This window comes from Euprymna scolopes, chromosome 10, assembly GCF_053919585.1.
Source record: "Euprymna scolopes isolate OS-2025 chromosome 10, ASM5391958v1, whole genome shotgun sequence".
Lineage (NCBI taxonomy): Eukaryota > Metazoa > Mollusca > Cephalopoda > Sepiida > Sepiolidae > Euprymna > Euprymna scolopes.
Window position 1 is genome coordinate 18,673,351 of NC_136491.1, and position 19,740 is coordinate 18,693,090.

At 31.8% G+C, this 19,740-nt stretch overlaps 2 protein-coding genes and 1 long non-coding RNA gene across 16 annotated transcripts in view; 2 read left to right on the forward strand and 1 right to left on the reverse strand.

The window, feature by feature from the left end:
• LOC145285831 (IQ domain-containing protein E-like) overlaps window positions 1-1,569 on the forward strand; it is a 101,958-nt gene extending 100,389 nt beyond the window's left edge. The window contains exons 11-13 of one of the 2 annotated variants that reach the window (XM_080134266.1): window positions 72-153; window positions 801-920; window positions 1,457-1,569. In XM_080134266.1, the coding sequence (XP_079990392.1) occupies window positions 72-153; window positions 801-904 (186 nt within the window). In that variant the 3' untranslated portion in view covers window positions 905-920; window positions 1,457-1,569. Of the gene's footprint in view, window positions 1-71; window positions 154-800; window positions 975-1,456 lie in introns of those variants that run through there. The other variant, XR_013869078.1, reaches the window with a different exon arrangement.
• A 3,983-nt stretch (window positions 1,570-5,552) lies between these two features.
• LOC145285832 (uncharacterized) lies at window positions 5,553-5,820 on the forward strand. Its single transcript, XR_013869079.1, has 2 exons — window positions 5,553-5,643; window positions 5,674-5,820. It is a non-coding gene; the product is annotated as an uncharacterized LOC145285832 (long non-coding RNA).
• Window positions 5,821-6,289: 469 nt separating this feature from the next.
• LOC145285826 (protein CLEC16A-like) overlaps window positions 6,290-19,740 on the reverse strand; it is a 154,181-nt gene continuing 140,730 nt past the window's right edge. For all 13 annotated transcript variants that reach the window (XM_080134259.1, XM_080134254.1, XM_080134253.1 and 10 more), the window contains one exon: window positions 6,290-7,789. In XM_080134259.1, the coding sequence (XP_079990385.1) occupies window positions 6,672-7,789 (1,118 nt within the window). In that variant the 3' untranslated portion in view covers window positions 6,290-6,671. The remainder of the gene's footprint in view (window positions 7,790-19,740) is intronic.

Genomic DNA, 19,740 nt, shown 5'->3' on the forward strand with positions numbered 1-19,740 from the left:
TTATTAGATTTAATAAAAGTTGTGTTTGAATTATAGAATTTATTTCTGCGTTTTCTATTTCTTCCAAACAGAAATTGAATATTTTTGAACAGCAAAAGCATCAAGACGATGAAATTTGGGAAAACTTTAAGAAATCGACGGCTCATATTTCAGGTAGGCATTAACACCTTTTATTTATTTTTTTGCATTATGCAGGATATCTTTTAAATATAAATCTATGGAAGATTCTCGGCTGAACTCCAATCTTTAGTTCCTTCTTATAAGGCATTCATAGCAAGAACTCGTCTGGGTACCACAATTTTAAATAACTTCCTTCCTTAGGATGAAGACAAATTTCCATGAACAGTTTTTTTTCCAAGAACTTCTTGTATATGGGCCACATACTTCCCTGCTACAAACTACAACATAATCGTCAACTCCCATCGCAGAATAATATTACTTTATTAAAATAGTTGTACTGGCCAATCATTACTCAGAAGCATTTTACTTTCATTGTAGTTGAAAGTTTTGTAAAAACAAAAAAAAAAAAAAAAAAAAAAAAGTAATCATTTACAAAATGTCTTATTTTTGTTTCTGAAGAGAATAATTTGTATTACTGTTGAATGTTATTTTTACTTTTGGGATACCCTTTGTGTAGGTGTGATATATATATATATATATATATATATATATGTGTGTGTGTGTGTGTTTTCACTGTGATAAAAGCATTAAGTGCAAATTGCAAATGTAAGATTATCAAGTCAATTCAACCCAGATTTAAAAAAAGAAAACATTTTATTTTATTTATTTCTAACTTGTAGGTAAACTTGTTCTGCATGGCACTTTAGCTGAGAGATTGAAACTTCTTGATGAACGGGAAACGGAATTACTTGAAGAATTGGAAAAATACAAACAAAATGGTTAACGTGAAAATAACAAATGTAAGTCAATTTCATTAAAAAAAATAAAAATAAAAATAAAAAGAATATCTAAAATCTGTAAGAATTTTTTTTTTTTTTTCATTAGTTTTATCATTTCAAGTCTTTAGCAATGTGAATCGACTTAAGTCAGGAGTCACTAAAGTATGACATGAACCAGAAGAGTAAAAAGTGGATCTTAGCTTTACTTTTGGCAGCCTCGTAACTCACTCTTATCTTGTCCTTTAGTCCTCACATTTCATGAGCAATGTTTCTGACAAAGAGGAAAGAATTTCTGCTTTCTAGGTAATAATCTATCCTATCTTAGCACTGGCAAGCTTTTGATCTTGAATTAATAATGTAATGAGTTTATATATATATATAGTGGCTTCATGCCTTGTCTGGAGCAATTTCCATTAAAAAAAAAAAATTTGACCTACCAGTCTTCATTTTATATTAAGAAATAAAAAGGAAAACACAAAAGTTTGACATTTTTTATATTCAACTCTTAAGATAAAAATTAATCAAAGGACATAAATTATCTGTTTTCTATTTTGCAGAATTCAAGATTAAAGAAAAAGGAAGTTTCCAGAATTTAAATCGCATTTACGCAAATTGATCTTCTGTGCAATTTTTATATGAATCACTAACATTAAAAATGTTTTAATAATTATGTTAATTTTCTAAGTTTTTCTTCATCTTTTATCGAGCAATATATGTGGAAATTCCAGTTAATGCAAGAAAATAGGTTTCCATTTTATCACATATTTTAAAAGAAAGTAAAATAGGCTATTGCAAAAAGATTATTTTTCACTTTTTGTGATTTACTCAGGAATGAAAATATTTTCAGTTTTGAGGGGGAAGTGAGAGACTTATTTCACGATTTGAAATGAATTTGGGAAGAAATCTTCCACTAAAAAGATACAAGAAGCAGACTAATGATGGAGTTAAATGTTACATTGGACTTGACAATATTTGAAATGGCCACATTAAGTTAATGAGAAAAAAAAAATTATGCATGCAAATAACAATCAGACTCAAGATGAAGGTTTCTGGATGGACAAAAAAGTTGAACACTAAGATCAAAATATCTTACTCCTCATATACCATGAACAATGTTTCTCACAAAGTAGGATGAATTGCTGTTTTCTAGGTTAGAATGTATTCCATCTAACACTTATTGGCAAGTTTTTGACTTTGAAGTAGTTTTATTTTTTTAAAATTACATGAAGTGGCTTCTTGTCTTGTCTAGAGCGATTTCTATTTAAAAAAAAAAAAAAAAAAAAAAAAGGGGAAAAGCTAGATTTCACTCCTGTTACACTTAAAAATGTGCAACAAAAGAACAGAAAAGTTTTAACTTTACAAAAAAAAAAAAAAAAAAAAAAAAAATTCAAAAAACCCCAAATAAACAAGAAAATAATTTTACTTAATCCAATGGCTAGTTCCATAAACCCATTGTCAGAGAAATAACAAAACTGGAAGAGAAGTAGGCCAGAATGCTGAGAAAAAAAAGAATGTGCTTAGCTGTCAATTTAACTACTCTCACAAAAAAATCTCAAATATTGAATTTAAATTAACTTTAATCAATGAAAAATTCCAGAAGTAATTTACCTTGCATACCAAACGGTCCTTTTGACTAGATTAACCCAAATCATGTCAGGGTAGAAGTCAAACTTTTCATATTAACATAAAAACTGCTTTATTAATGCGAAAACCTATTTATAGATCATGCCAAGCAGTAATAGAACCTTCTAGATCTTTCGAAAACTTGTTTTCTCAAATATTAGACTTATGAAAAAGTTTTCTTGAATTGATAGATAAAACTAAAAAGAAAAATTAAGTCATAAGACTGAACAAATATGGTGGACTGGACACTGCTGTGTATAACAAATGCAGAAAAAAAAATGATGCATCGATTGATCAAAAAGGAGGCATCAACAAAACATACAAGATAATTGCATTAATCTATAATAGAAATCTCACCTGTCTGTTTAAATAGATGTATGTGTCTGTCTAAAACTTTACAGAAGCGACGGATTTTCATGAGATCGGTATCATTTTGAAGCTCAACCCTACGAACAATTAATATTGAAAAATTGGCCAAAAAACATTTTCCATTTTCTTCACCCTCAACTGGGCACTTTTCTACAAGGAAGGGTGCCTTTTTCGCCAATATTTTCAAAAGTCATCCCCTCTTTTCGATTGACTAGCCTTAATCGAAACCTTTGCCACTTTCGGTTTAGCAATAGATGCAACGGCAAAGACATCAGGTTTTTTTTTTCACATTCTTTTTCTCCTTCGCGGTACGGGTTCGAGCCTGCTTGCCAACTACCACTTTTTTTTTTTCTCTCTCTCAACACACTTCCAAAAACCCGGGCAACGCCGGGAACCCAGGCTAGTCCAATACAAATTGCAGTGATATGATGGAGTTAGGGTTAGGATGGTGTATCTCACAACCAGCATTTAAAGAGACAAGAGCACAAATAGATTTCATGCATTTGGTGATCTTAGAATTTTGTTGTTTCATGTCAAAATTATTGCGATTACTATTCTCATCTTGGGTGACATTCCCCTACCACATTTCGGCCAATGTAACATTTAAGCCATTCAGCCTTATCAGTTCCCATGCAAGCAATATAATGAGTAGATAATGAGGGAAAGGTTCGTTGCTACACTATTATAGATTTTCCAGAAATAATAAATTCATAACTTCTGTAATTCAAAGAGTTTTCTGGGTATCTTCGTACACTTTGCACTTAGCTGCAGCTATTACAATCTTACAATGATTTCTTGATTCTCTAAATTTTTGTCTATTTGTAGCTGAAATGTTGGAATGCTTGCTGCCTATACGCAATAGCACAGGGCAAAGTGAAGCATTAGAGGAGAGATACATTTGCCATAGAATTTTTACATCCAGACAAATGCTTCTATGTAGAATTCGACCCTTGAAGTTATCCCCCTTGCACATAGTTTAGCCGGGAGAGACAAAGTTTTACTCCAAGGCATAACTGATGAAATCTGAGAAATTCCCAATTCGTATGTTGATAATATTTTGTTATATAGAGTAATAGTGGTTTCGTTTGAGGTGAGGATAACAACTGTAAAGTTCAAATTGAACCATTGAAGGAGAACAAGGCTTATAGAATTTCCATATCAAGACAGATGCATCTATGCCTAATTTGACCCATGAAGTTATCTTCCTTGCACACAGTTCAGCTGAAAGATAAGTTTTACTCCAAGGTGCAACATGTTTGGTAATATCTCATTCTGCGTAATGGCACTTTAGTTTTAGGTCGAAGGTTTATGATTATCACCCATTATTACTAGGTGATCAACATTCCCAAATGTTATGGGCATCTGCCGCACAGTAGTATTGTCATGAATAAGTCGAAAAGTAGAGCTAGCTGGTCATCATTACAGTTTTAAGAGTGAAGAAAAAAAAAAAAAGACAAAACTTAAATGAAAAACAATAAAAAAAAAAAGGAAAAGACAACTGTAAAAAGAAAAATAAATATATTTTATTGCATTTTTATTGGTAATGTTAAATCATCCATGCATATAAATAAAATTTGCACTTTAAAACGTGAACATCGAAATGAAATTAAAAATAAATTGAACAAAAAAAAATTTAAGATTTCAAAATTGGACTAGTCTTAAGTTATAAGTAAATACTATGGACAACCTTTTGACAGTTTACATATTTTATAGCAGCATCAGAATGGAGCACTGTTTGACGAGTTAAAATTAGTTTGGGGACACAAAAATTATTTAAAAGAAACTTACGAAAATAAAGGTTAGTTATGAGCTGAGAACATGTTTAGCTTTATTGAGAGAAGCTTCTATTATGATATAGCAAATACTGTTTAGATTAATAGTAGGCTTGACACCTTAGTCAAAAACAGTTCAACCTTACAGAACTGTTTAAGTTGTGATAAGTTTGCCTACTGTTTAATATCTCACTTTTCAGACACATAACTTTCATTGAATGCCGTCTAAATTTTTGGCCTTGGATATTTTAATGTGTAATATTTGTTCTGTCCTCAGTCAGGAGGAAAGATCCTTCTTGATCGAGGCAATTGAAATTTTCATCTCATTTGAAGTGCCTGGGGATGGGGGGGGGGGGGTTAAAAATTGTTTTATTCGCTTTCTTTCACAAGAGATCAATGTCCACAGGTTCCATCAGCAGCCATTGTTAAACACAGTTCTCGTACCGTATAGTGATAGGCATAGTCCACGTTAAATTTGAACCCTCCCCTTTGTCACATTCAAATCTTGTGTAGAAGCAAATAAATAGAATGAATCTGCCAACTGCTGATAGATTTGTTACTCTGAACCATCCATTTGCACAGTTATCCAATTGTCTACTTACAGACTAGAATTTTGCCAGAAGACATGATTCCTCCGTTCACATTCTTGCTATCGTGGGAGGATGGTATCATGGTGAAGCAACATATAATCAGCACTCTTTCCTAGGAGACAGTAATGTTAGAGAGAATGGTCAACAACAGAAGAGATACTACACTTCTTCTGAATTGAGTATTGAAAGTTCAATACCACAATTAATAGAAACTAGCAGGACCTGTGGAAATTCCACAGGGGACACATTCATATGTAATATATTGATGTTGGCATTCTGTAGATGTTCAGCGTAAATGGAGACGCTCTGATATTATTGTAGCTCTTTTGTTAAAACTGCAGAAGTATTTATCTAAGCTAGCACGAATGCCTGGCAAAGCCTGGTCATAAAGTATGTTTAAATATATTTTAATTCTTGCAGATTTCGTATATATTATTATACAGTTAATGTTCTATCGATTTTTATATGTTATAAAGTTGTGATTTCTGAAACAAAAAAAATATATCCATGACTTGGGTGCATCATTGAAAGCTAAACAAAAACTTAGAGTATATATATATATATATATATATATATATATATATATATATATATAAAAACAAACTTGAGTTCCATCAGCCATAATCAAAACCGAAATTATGAAGAATTCTTGATAAAATTATTAAGACAATAGATTTTAGTGCTATCAGCTATAATCAAAACCGAAACCAAAACTTATGAATTCTTGGTAAAATTATGACAAGAAATGGAAGTACATAAACGACCCAGATGTAAGTGACACAGAAAATAACACACGCTATCGTATTAATATGTAGATAATATAGTTTTGACTTCAGACAGATACCAAATCCTAATTAGTATTAGATGTATCCACAATGCAAAGAAATTGTCCATCACACACTTTGGTTTGACATAAAATTTTCATTACTACGGATTGGATGGATGCATTTAAAATTAAAAAAAAATCAATTTTAGACAATGAACAATCCAAAAGCAGAATGGAATCAATCGGAAATAAACCAACAAAAACGACAAATGAATGACTAGTAAAATACTATAACAAGAATTTATTGCGCAGAAATAAAAAAATTATTAACAACAAATATTTCCAAATACTGCGACAGATTGGTTTTGGGGATGGGAAAGAATTATTTTCATTGTTCAAACAGTGGGGGGAAAAAAAAAAAAATAAATAAAAAGTTGTTAATATTCTCCCCATTTGCTTCTATTAAGAAGTCCATTATTAACAGTTTGGTTTATTTTTTTATTTTAATCTTATTTTTTCGCAGGGAGAAAGAAAAAGAAGGGGGGAGGGGTCATTATTACCTGTGTTCATGAAGGATCTTTTAGTTAGGGGAAACTTCACACGCACACATGCACGCACACATAATTTCATAGCAACGCACACTCATAAAATATTAACTCTGTTTTTCTGGCTGGTCTTCAATTGCAGCATCAGACGCAACCTCGGTGGACGCGCTAACTGCAGCAGCTAGTTCACTGATGTCTTCAACTTCAACAGCCTCATCCACTTCAGGCTGATCATCCGTCTGAGTGGGTGGCAATGTTGACGTTACACGTTCGTTGTTGTTTTCTGAATATTTATAGTGTTCCTGTACCATTTGTGCCAGCCGCGTGAGTTGTACGGCAGGAGAACTCACAACCCCAAATGATACATCCTGACTGCTACTGGCTTCTTCACTGTTATCATCATCGTCAGAAGCAGAAGCTGAAGACACCGTGGTCGACCCACTTGGGCTGCCGATTTTCATCTTCATCATGGCCTGCGTCTCCATGGGTGGTAACAGGGTCGGACTTCCTGTATCATGGTCACCGTCCACCAACAGACAAAGAGTTGGTTCTTCGGCAGGTCGTAGAGTCTTTGGCGATTGCAATAATTTGGCAAGTTCTTTTAGAGGTGTGCGAGTAGTTTCTGGACTGTTGTCCGATGAGGACTGCGATCCACTCTGTGAGCAAGGTGTCATCGTGGAGGAGCTATCACTTCTGTCATGTTTACTTTTGTCAGAGGAGACCGATCGTGTACGACTGCTCCGACGTTCCGGAGAATACGATGCTGGCCCCGAACCACTGCGAACTCTTCGAGGGCTATGTGAGTGACTCCGACTATGTTCGGTCCGATGGCTACCACCAAACGAGAATGACCGTCGCTCACCTTCACCAGATTTTGTCTTGCGAACTTTGCGGGATAAATCCTCGAGAGGAATATCTTGAATGTTAATAGAGCTGCTACTGCTGCTACCCTGACTAGAACGATGCAATTTCTTCAATTCGGATGCTTGATTAAAACTTTGAAATGCGACGGCATCGATGCCTTCTTCAACCTCGGTATGAGTGTTGTGGTTGATTTCGGTTGAGGAACTTGTAGAGTTACTAGCAAGGGCAGTCTTGGTTGATGGGTGTGTGTATAACGGGATTTGCCTGCTGGGAGACAGTCCTTTGCGTGAAACTGAAGTAACTGCAACTGGCGTTTGACCAGTCACCGCTGTTGTCGTCGTTCGAACAGGATGACTTCGTCCTATAACAAAAAAAAAAAAAAAAAAAAAAAAAAAAAAAAATTGCCATTAATAGGTTCAAATTTTAATTTAAAAAAATTTAAAACCCGAAAACGTGAAAGTTCTAAAAACAGGAATTTGTACATTTATCTTATTCTTCAGGTGCCTGTGATAATATACATATATGACTGGTCTAGTTGACAATGTATGCATAAATTGTGGTGTGGTCGCTTATAATTAATATACATATTCCATGTAATTAACATTACAACAAATTATGAGGAGCGTTCCAAAAGTAATGCCTCCTATTTTTTTTTTTATTTATTTCTTCCAAATGGAAGAGACAAGATTGCAAATGGCTTTGTTATGATTGAACTTGTTCACTTATTTAATCTGAAAGTTTCATCTCTGTTGCAAATATTGACGATAAAAGACTAAAAAAGCAACCCTTGTCATGGATGTGCACCAGAAGCAAAGATGCATCATTGAATTCCTGGCAAAAACATTGAGAATGGTAGTGACTATGTAGAAAAATTCTGGAGCACAAAAGGTCGCTCATTTTAATGATACTACTCCCGTCATTGTAGTTCTTTAGGTACCTCCAACGCGCACCACAGTTTTAACCCCCCCTGCATGTAACACGATGTAACTAATCCATTATTATTATAACTTTTTTTTACTATTTAAAAGAAGCTTCAAATAAACAGCTAATTTTTTTTTTTTTAAATTTTTTACAGCTTACAAAAATAATGAAAATGCGAGGCAAAAATAGTGTTTACATTATCGACGCATTAAAACAACATTCCTATGTAGTGACATGTTTTAAGCCGTTGACACACCTATCTTTTAAAAATCTAGCAAAAATCAAAGTCATATTTACCTGAAATTTCCGATATTTATTCATTATTAAATAAACTTACATATTAAAAGCAGGTTTCGTTAAAATATAGTTTTTTTTTGTTTTTTTTTTTAGGTGTTCTACCCCACCCACATATTTCAAGTTATGAAAACTCAAAAATAAATGTCGGTCTATAAAAATTTCAACATTTTTTAAAGCTGGAAAAAAAAAAAAAAAAAAAATTATATATATATATATATAAAAATCCCATCATTTTTTTTTACTAACCTCAAAGTTGTAAATAAAATTGGACATAAAATCATTAATATGTTAAAAAAAATAAAATGAACAATTTTTCTTGATTTTTTTTCTCTGTAACAATTATTGGAATTACAAAAAAAAAAATTCTAAAAAATAATTATTTTAAAAGCTTTAAATGATATTAAATTCAAATATTATGCGATATGAAGTTTAAACTGATTTTTTTTTATAACAGGTTTCCAATATTAAAAAAATATATTCATATAATATAATATGACTCTTGATATAATAAAAATTGCAAAAGAAAATTCGACCAAAAAAAAAAAAAAAAAAATTCATTTCGATTTGATTATTTAAAATGACAGAGGTTGAAATCAAAATTTGCGCTTTTTTCCAAAAATATACGGAAGCCTGTAAGAACAAGCATTTGTAGATACATGTATCAACAGAACAGGTTAAAATTAATTTTATCGTCTGTCTAGTTCGTTATTAAAACTATTTGCTTTACAAAAGGCAAGTCTTATATTTTTATACATTTTTATTGTTCGTTTTTTTTTTCATTGTATATTTTATTCAGAAATTTATCGTTTAATGTATAAATTTTGAATTCTTTGCGACCTTTTTTCTTATATCTTCAAATCATTAACACGGACTAGTTGTTTTTCGTAATATATGAGAAATTACTTTTTTGTGAAGTTATGCACTTATTTTACCATTCTAAAATAATAACATCACTATTTAGAAAGAAATTCCTAACATGGGAGTGTTGTAACTATTTTGCACTTTCACCTAACAATATGATTAACATATCGTGTAACTTGAAAATACGGTAATATAAGAACATCCTAACATATTTTTTTATCTACGATTTGTTTGATGTAAAATGGAAATAATACTCTTCAAATATTTTGATTAATTATTAAACTATAACACATTGTAAATTCGGATAGTATGCAGCCAAATATGTATATTAACTTTTTTATTTTGTTGAATATCGAAACCATTCTGTCAAGTTATGCATCAGTAAAACCTGGATTCCCAGTTTTAGTTGGACATGAAAAAACTTCATGTTCGTTTTTAATACAGTTTAAATGAAAATGTTAAAGAAAAACTATTATAAATAAGTTACATTTTTTATATGACAGAATACATTTATTTATTGTATAGGAAAAAAATATATGATTACTAAATACATAAATATTCAATTATCAATTTTTTCTAAATCAATATAAATGTACATTTGAAAATCTGGTAGTAAAATAACGTTACTTGCAAATAAATTCTATAGTGCTAATGCTCTTCCATAGAAATTACAATAAACACACAAACTGATGACATCATGTTTTTTGTTTAGAATGATGACGTAGTACACAACAGTTTGGAGGTACCTATAGTTCTTCAATTTAGAGTTGAAGAAAACAAACAAAAAACAAAGGAGGCTTTACTTTTAGAATAATCCTCATATGTATCATGAATCAGCATTTTGTTTTTAATCAGAAAAAAAAAAATAAAAATAAATAAATAAATAGCCATAAGCCATATTGATTGCTGTTTTGTTAAGTGATCCATTTGGTTTCTTGTACAATGAGGGTTTTGCTATGGACACTTATTTTAAACAAAAACATCTTGACCCTTCAGCCAACCAGGTCATTATTTTACTTGTAAGCAGTCAACTCACTTCAGTTGCCAGAAATTAATTTTCTTGCTGCAAGTTGAAAAATACAAATGATACTTTAACTTCTGAAGTCATAAAAAAAAATGACCACAAGCTGAGTTGCTAACATCTTTGGATTTTGCAAAAATCATCTATTAAACAGGCATGTCAGTGTCTAATCGCAAAACAGCTGCCTCCTTTTCCACCCCTACCAATTTTCTAATCTAGTTTCTTTTAGAATATCAAGCGTTTGTGATTATATATAACGGTATACTAAAAAACAGAAAATGTTTGAAATCTGTTCAAGTCTATAGTAAATAAGTTCTTGATGAGCCGTTCCATATAAGTTATCAAATTTACCAAATTTTCATTACTAATGATTACTATATTGGCCAATTTCTACTGTACACTCTTTAACCCTTATCCTTGAGTGGCCTCTGGGCCTTGATAATGAGGTGATACCTATGTTAAAAAAAAAAAAAAAAAAAAAATCAAAGCAACTCGTGTCAATTTGAGTGCTTTAAAATGTAAGTGATCTTGCTTATTTTCTTTGTTTTTATAAAGCAATTTCATAACTCAAAGGATTTAAGAGAAAAAAATTTTTTTTAATTATAAAAACTTAATTACAACATTACACTGGGCAACAATTTTTTTTACTTTTTGAATGATGTCAAGATTTCTAGAACTGATGTATGGTATTTTTGCATTGCTGAATCATGTGAAAATAGCTAGTGCATCTTGATGCTTATATTGCAGTCCAAGTTTCTGAAAGCAGCTAACATGTTGACAAGTTCTGTATAGTTTTTGGCCTTATTGTTGCCAAGAAAGTTCTTCATTACCAGATTAAATGCCTTCGATGCTTCCAGTTCCACTTCGTTCAAACTTTTTAACTATATCTCTGATGAGCTGCTGAATTTGAGAGCTGTCAAAAATACCAGCTTTAAACTTCTCCATGGTGACAGGTAAATGAAGCAGTCACCATTCTTGTCCAGAGCCTTCGTGAACTGTTTGATTAAGCGGAGTTAGATGTGAAGCAGTGGGAAGAGTATTGTCTGTCAGACGGTCGTTGATGACATTTTTCTTTGCAAGGCACGAATTCTTCCTGCACAGGCTAGCCCTTCATGTAATGCTGAGCACGGTGTCACACCAATTTTGGAAGATTTTGAGGTTTTAAGACTTCAAACTAGTCCCTTCCCAACATAATCACCCAAAACTATTGAAGCTGAATACTTCTTGTCATTAAAATAATCGTTTCCAATCAAAACATGGCATTTTACTCTCACCAACTTCTAAAATGTTGCACTCGTGCATACATGTAAATAAAAACGTAAAAAACAACATTTGCCCATAGCTGATTTTTGGATTCAGTGCATCAGATTTGTCCTAAATCAGCTGAAATAAAAATGCAGGCAACAAATTTGTTTACCAATGTAATTATTAATGATTACATATATTTGTTTACCAATGTAATTATTAATGATTACATATATTTCAATGTCCAAACTATATATATATATATATATATATATATATATATATATATATATAATCTTCGGTTATGCATACAATTTTTAGAATGGAGTTGGCTTCTTTTATAAGTTTAAATACACGAGAAATATAGACAAAATATATTTAATTTGAAAAAAAAAAAAAAAAAAAAAATGAAAATGTAATTAAGTTACAAAAATGTTGTCAATTGCTTTTTGACAGAGCAAAAAAAAAACTTTCAAAGCAAATCTTATATATAGATTTTTTTTTTTTTTTTACTCTTTTGGGGGATTAATTTCAAAAAACAACTTGGGTTACGAGGGGCGTGCAATAAGTAATGCCCCTGCCCCACTTCCAGTGGTCTGATCTAGCTGAAATCTTGCATGTGTAATGATTTATATCTCTACGGGTTATGTGGCAAATTATAGCTCTGAACTAATTGTGGTTTCTGTTTTACAAGTGTTTGAACTGAGTCAGGTGTGAAATGGAGCCTGTTGAATGTCGAGCAGTGATCCGGTTTTTGTATTTAAAAGGACGCACACCACAGGAGACTTTTGATGAAAGGAAAGAAACTTATGGTGATAATGCCCCATCATATGACCTTGTAAAATGCTAGCATCGTGAATTCAAACATAGCCGGAAGTCTGTGGAAACAGCTCCCAGACCTGGTCGCACCCCCCTCCCCCACACCTCCTGCTATTGATGAGGCATCTGTCCGTCAGGTTGAGGCTGCCATTTCGGAAGATCCGCGCATTACTATTCGCCAAATAGCCCAAGATGTCAAGATTAGTACAGGGTCTGTGGAAACTATCATTCATGACCATTTGCATATGCATAAGGTGTTTGCCAGATGGATTCCCAGGTTGCTCACACCATTCCAGAAGCGAGATGCGTCGAGTGCTTGAGGATGAATTTGAAGATGTGCCAAGAAGATGAGTCAAAGTTTTTCAAAAGAATGACTACACAGGATGAAACCTGGGTCCATCACTATGATCCAGAGACCAAAGCCCAGTCAATGCAGTGGAAGCACTTGGACTCGCCACCTCCAAAGAAGGCAAGGGTGCAGCCCTCCGCTGGCAAGGTCATGCTCACAGTCTTCTGGGACCAGGACGGAGTAGTGAACCCAGATTTCCTGGCAAAGGGTACCACAATTACAGGAGCCTATTATGTTTCACTTTTGAGGAAATTAAGGGAAGCTATCAAAATCAAGAGGCGGGAAAGATCAGCAAAAGTACTCTCCTCCTGCAGGACAACGCTCCGGTCCACAATTCGCATTTCATCAAATCAGAAGCACGGGCGTGTGGTTATGAAATCCTTCCCCATCCTCCCTACTCCCCTGACCTTGCACCCTCTGACTTTCACCTCTTCCCAGCCATGAAGTTGTTTTTGAAAGGAAAGCATTTCCCAGATGATGCAGCCTTGATTTCTGAAGTCATGTTGTGGTTGGAGGACCAACCTGGGGTGTTCTACAAAAACGGTCTCCAGAGCTGCATCAAACGATGCGAGAAATGCATAACTCTGGGTGGTTCCTATGTAGAGAAAGACTAATAACTGTACCAAGTTTCGTTGCTCTACTTCTATGGGAAGTGGGTCAGGGGCATTACTTATTGCACGCCCCTCGTATATCATTACATCCACTCTCCCCATCTCTTGTTAAGCCAGAACACAGATGGTTGTTTCGCAGTTGTGTACCGAGATGAGCTTAGCTTACTAATACTAAGCTTTTGTAAACTAATAATTTTGACCTTATTTTTCTCAGTTGTATTTGCTTATATTTTTTTTTTTTTTTTTTTTAGAAGTCTATTAGTTTACCGGTTAAGTATCTGCAATGGAAAAAAATTATAATTTAAGTACTTTAAAATTCTATATGATTGACTTTTGGGTTCCAAAACAGAAATATTACATTTAAAACTTTGTCAGTATTGTTGCAAATTCACATTTTCGGCAAAGGCAAAAAGGTAGTAACTTAAAAAAAACACTCAACCTTAAAAAGATAAAACTGGTGTCATCTATTTTGTTTCATGAAAATCTTTAAATATAGCAAATTTGAAGGGGGGGGGGGAATTATTGGTCGTGCAACCCCCCCCCCCCCAACCCCCTGGATTCCTTGTTGATTCAACATGACATGTCTGCAAACTTCACTTTTTTTTTTTTTAGTGTTATATCTCTTCAAAAGTTTCCCTTAAAACATTCATATTTGCTTCTGCTGGCAAGAGGGACATCTATACACAAAAATGATTTGCAATTTTGCAACACTGCGCATATCCTAGCAGCACTTTAGAGGCAGAAGCCAAGAAAACCAGCAGAATGTCCAGTTTATTGAAAGATTATATGCTGTTAAGTTTGTTAACGTTTTATATTCTAGATCGAAATTGACTTCACAAATGTATTTAGTCTTGTCAAGTGTCTTCTATAATGTATAATAATGCAGCAACAGGTGGTGTGGGTATATTTGATTGCATCGCAACAGTTGGGCGTATCAAGCGATTTGTAGACAATATCAATCATTAAAAATTAATGTAGGGGCTATACCCCCCCCCCTCACTTCTATAATATTACAATTACAATTTTACAAAATGTTTGAACATTTTTGAAAATCTGAACACTTTCATTTATAAATTTAATTCTTACAATAATTCAAATATAAAAAATACAATATTTAACAAAGTTCTATTTTGATACTTTAAAAATTACAAAAAAAAAACAAAACAAAAAACATGCATTGACAAGTGAAGCAACTACACATGCAACAGGATGGTTAAAAAAAAAAAAAAAGTTCACACAAACACAAATTTGATGACAAAAACTGAATCACAACAAAGCATTGTCTTTTTGTTTTATTTAGAAATGTTCAAGTACAACCTGTCTAGGAGCTGTTAAAAGGTTATAATAACCAAATGTGGGAAAACAAATGAAAACTGGATGGAAATATCAGAGAAGGGAGAAAGATTTCTAAGTTCATGGCTGTAAACAATGTTATGTTTCCGGTGTTTCAGACTAAAACAGGGAGCAAAAAATTAACTATGCCTCATTAGCTTTAATTTATCTGTGAAATGAACAATTAGATTGTTTTTGTATGTGAAATGAACAATTAGATTGTTTTTGTATGTGAAATGAACAATTAGATTGTTTTTGTATGTGAAATGAACAATTAGATTGTTTTTGTATGTGAAATGAACAATTAGATTGTTTTTGTATGTGAAATGAACAATTAGATTGTTTTTGTATGTGAAATGAACAATTAGATTGTTTTTGTATGTGAAATGAACAATTAGATTGTTTTTGTATGTGAAATGAACAATTAGATTGTTTTTGTATGTGAAATGAACAATTAGATTGTTTTTGTATGTGAAATGAACAATTAGATTGTTTTTGTATGTGAAATGAACAATTAGATTGTTTTTGTATGTGAAATGAACAATTAGATTGTTTTTGTATGTGAAATGAACAATTAGATTGTTTTTGTATGTGAAATGAACAATTAGATTGTTTTTGTATGTGAAATGAACAATTAGATTGTTTTTGTATGTGAAATGAACAATTAGATTGTTTTTGTATGTGAAATGAACAATTAGATTGTTTTTGTATGTGAAATGAACAATTAGATTGTTTTTGTATGTGAAATGAACAATTAGATTGTTTTTGTATGTGAAATGAACAATTAGATTGTTTTTGTATGTGAAATGAACAATTAGATTGTTTTTGTATGTGAAATGAACAATTAGATTGTTTTTGTATGTGAAATGAACAATTAGATTGTTTTTGTATGTGAAATGAACAATTAGATTGTTTTTGTATGTGAAATGAACAATTAGATTGTTTTTGTATGTGAAATGAACAATTAGATTGTTTTTGTATGTGAAATGAACAATTAGATTGTTTTTGTATGTGAAATGAACAATTAGATTGTTTTTGTATGTGAAATGAACAATTAGATTGTTTTTGTATGTGAAATGAACAATTAGATTGTTTTTGTATGTGAAATGAACAATTAGATTGTTTTTGTATGTGAAATGAACAATTAGATTGTTTTTGTATGTGAAATGAACAATTAGATTGTTTTTGTATGTGAAATGAACAATTAGATTGTTTTTGTATGTGAAATGAACAATTAGATTGTTTTTGTATGTGAAATGAACAATTAGATTGTTTTTGTATGTGAAATGAACAATTAGATTGTTTTTGTATGTGAAACCTAAAATAAATTGGATAAAATTTGACTAGAATAAATTAAAAGATTTTTGTTAATATATTTCCATACATTAAACAATCAGTAAAAGATTTCTGAAACAAATTTTATTTTATTTATAAGTTCCTTTATTCATTAGAACCAATTTACTAATGTCAATCTATTAATTATTACTAATTAATTTACTAATGCGGTTGAAAATAGAAAATGTGTGGAAACTGTTACAATAGAAAATGGATGAAGTTACAAACTGCTAGAATATTTCAAGAGAATTTGATACTTTTGTTAAAAGTTCAAGGGGATTGATGTTGACCAAAAGCAAGGGGGGGGGGGAATAAAAATTCAAATGCACAAGTTTCATTAACATGATTTTGTTGGTTTGAATTAGAATGTGTACATTTCTGTATAGAAAGGATTAGTCTGAAATGAATACTTCAACATGCAAAAATTCAAACAGTGACACGAATAAAATCTGTGCGAATCATTAAATCTATTTTGCAGAGTAAAAAAAAAAAAAAAAAAAAAAAAAAAAAAAAAAAAAATTTCAAATGGAGAAAGGTGAAACTTCATGCAAAGATAAAAATATTGAAATGTCACATTTATTAATTTCAATATAAAAATAGAAAATTAAGAAAAACTTAAAACTTTCAGGTTTTATAGTTATTTGGATCCACGTTTCATGAAGTCATGTTTTACTAAGATTTTAAGTTCAGACGTCCGTTTTCAAATTGATTCGTTTTAGGTTATTTTACTCTTTACGTTCTACATGGCCCCAAACTGCAAGTGAGGTTTATCTTTCCAATGACATTAAAGCACTTCTTTTCAGTCATAATGTCAAGTTTTATAACAATCTTAAAAAGTACAATATCTATTGAATATCATTTAATGTTTCTGTATTAGTGCATTTGAATACAACAGATCCGATATGATTTGAACTTTGCATAATCTAAACACTATTCATTAGTTCTATTTTATACTTCCAATTTTTAAGGACAAAAATAAAAAGGTTTTAGAAATAAAACTGGTCTAATATTTATTATTTATCCAAGAAACTTTGTCATTTCAACCTTCCAAGACTAATGTACAGACATATATATATAACCAAATCACAGCATCATCCAATAAAAAAAAAAATAAAAAAAATAGGCTATTTAATAAAACTCCGAAACATTTTATTGGGAACTGCCATTGCCAAAATAATGGGAAACAAAAATTTTAAATACGAACAAAGAAAAGCCAAATTACTGAAAACCTAAGTCTTTACTTGCATCCAGCAACAAGACGATATTCAGCAATCAATTTATGTGATCCGACCACATACATGGATTTCATGTGGAATGGTCATGACAAAATTTGTCGCAGCAACCGTTTTCCAATCATCTCAAGGCACCAACTAAAGGAACAAATGCCAAGATGAAAACTAAAAATGGCTAATTGGGAATAATTCCAAAAAAGTAATGTCACTCCAAGTACTAAAGTCAAATAATCAAAAGGATACCCAAAATACTTCAGACACATTCATATCTGCAGTAAATGAAAATCTACCAGATTTATCCACTTCTAAATTCCACTTGCTTTCAATTGACAAGCAATGCCTAAAAACTATCCAAATAGGCTTTACTAATTTCAGAAAAAAATTGCCAGGAAAACCTAAATTTATTTTAAAATAAACAGATATCCATGAAAAAAAAAAAAAAAAAAAAAAAAAAAAAAAAAATCACTTGAACAAATTACATTTCAAAAATAAATTTTGTGAAAGACTATGGATCACGATGGAAATGATAGCTGTTAGGAATATGAAAAATTCCTCACAAAAATCCAAAAAGATTATATAGCACATATTGGCAACACACACTCAAATATAAGAAAAACGGATATAAGAGATTTTTTCTGGTCCCAAATTAGAGCCTGTGTTAATGTATAGTGTAACCTGGATATCTGGTCCCTACAGTTCGCTTATAAGTCTTATATCCGGGTTAAACTGTATGTGTGTGTATATATATTGTATGTCAGGTCATGTCATATGCTACTGGTAACTATGTAACCCAGTACTACCTGCTTCATGGTCGGGTCACCGGTGACTAAACTGGTTCCTCCACCAAACTTATTTGGTGAGGAGGGTGGCTAGTCTCCCTGAAGGATTAAAAACAAGACCTTCCAAAGGGTGAATGAACCCTTTTTTGAGGTCAACGGCCAACTAGCACCGTGTGTGTTTTTGTGTATTGGGGTGGAGAGGGCTCCCGTAAGCTGTGGTAAAGGCAACCTTTCTAGGAGAAGCAAATCTGATTTAAAAAACCATAAAGCGGGAGACCAGTACCCGCATTAAGCTGGTCTGTAGTTTAACTTGTTGCTGGCTATCTTGCTCTTGCTTGTTGCTGGATCTCCACATTTTGACCCGAGAGAGAGAGAAACTTAGCTGTCGTACAAAGCTAAGACTAACATCATCTGTGTATAGATACTCCCTCACGCATTTGTCTATAAAAATGGTCCTGTGGCAATGGAAAAGTTGTGATGCGTGGGGGCTTGAAATACTGGAAGTATGTAATAATTGATCTCAATGACGGTCTTCAGTGTCATGCCTGCTTGAGCATGTGAATTCACCGGTAGGACTAAAGTCATTTTGGGGCTCATGGACTTTAAGCATCTCAGGGAGTGGCACTCGTCTGACAAGACGTCGCAATCATCATATATATATATATATATATATATATATAAAAACACTGTCAAAGATGACTGTACAATGGATTATCTATATACAGAATTGAAGTTTCTCTAAGATGAAAAGCAAAATTAATACTTCAACATTACAATTAAACATTGTCTACAACTGTATTTAATAAACTGTACGAAACCTTTTGTGCAAAAGATAAATTATCAGCGACTCCATATTGGCAGCTGATAAGCGAAATGTACAAATCCAACTCGAGCCTATCAAAATCTCCATTGTAGCAATTGGTTTTACAATTGATTTGACAAAATTCTCAAAAAACAAACTCAATTACATTTCAGGATAAATTTGGATTCCTGAATATATAAATAATGGTTGTATGATTCTAGTTTCCTAGATGTAAATCCACTTAAATTCTTGTTTATCAAAGAGTGTTTGATAAAAAACCGAGCATGTTTATAGTACGAGATTATATTTATATTATGAGAGTGTATATATATATATATATATATATTATATATATATATATATATATATTATATATATATATATATATACACATACATGCACACTTGTTTTTCTACAATTTTTTTTTTCTATGATAAAAAAATTCCAAGAAAATCAGTTCTTCCCAAAAAAAAAAAAAAAAAAAAAAAAAAAAAAATGATTGAAGAATAGTTTTTTTTTTTTTAACTTTTAGTTAATGTAAAGTGAACTACTAAAAGTTCCAAGATTTTTTTTTTTTAAACATGAAATTCATAGAATATCAAAATAAAATACTAAAAAAAAAAAAAAGAAATCGCTTCATAAGTAAAACAGTCTTTTACTTGATTGAAATGGATTGGAAAGACTCTTCCATGTAAATTTAGTTTTAAT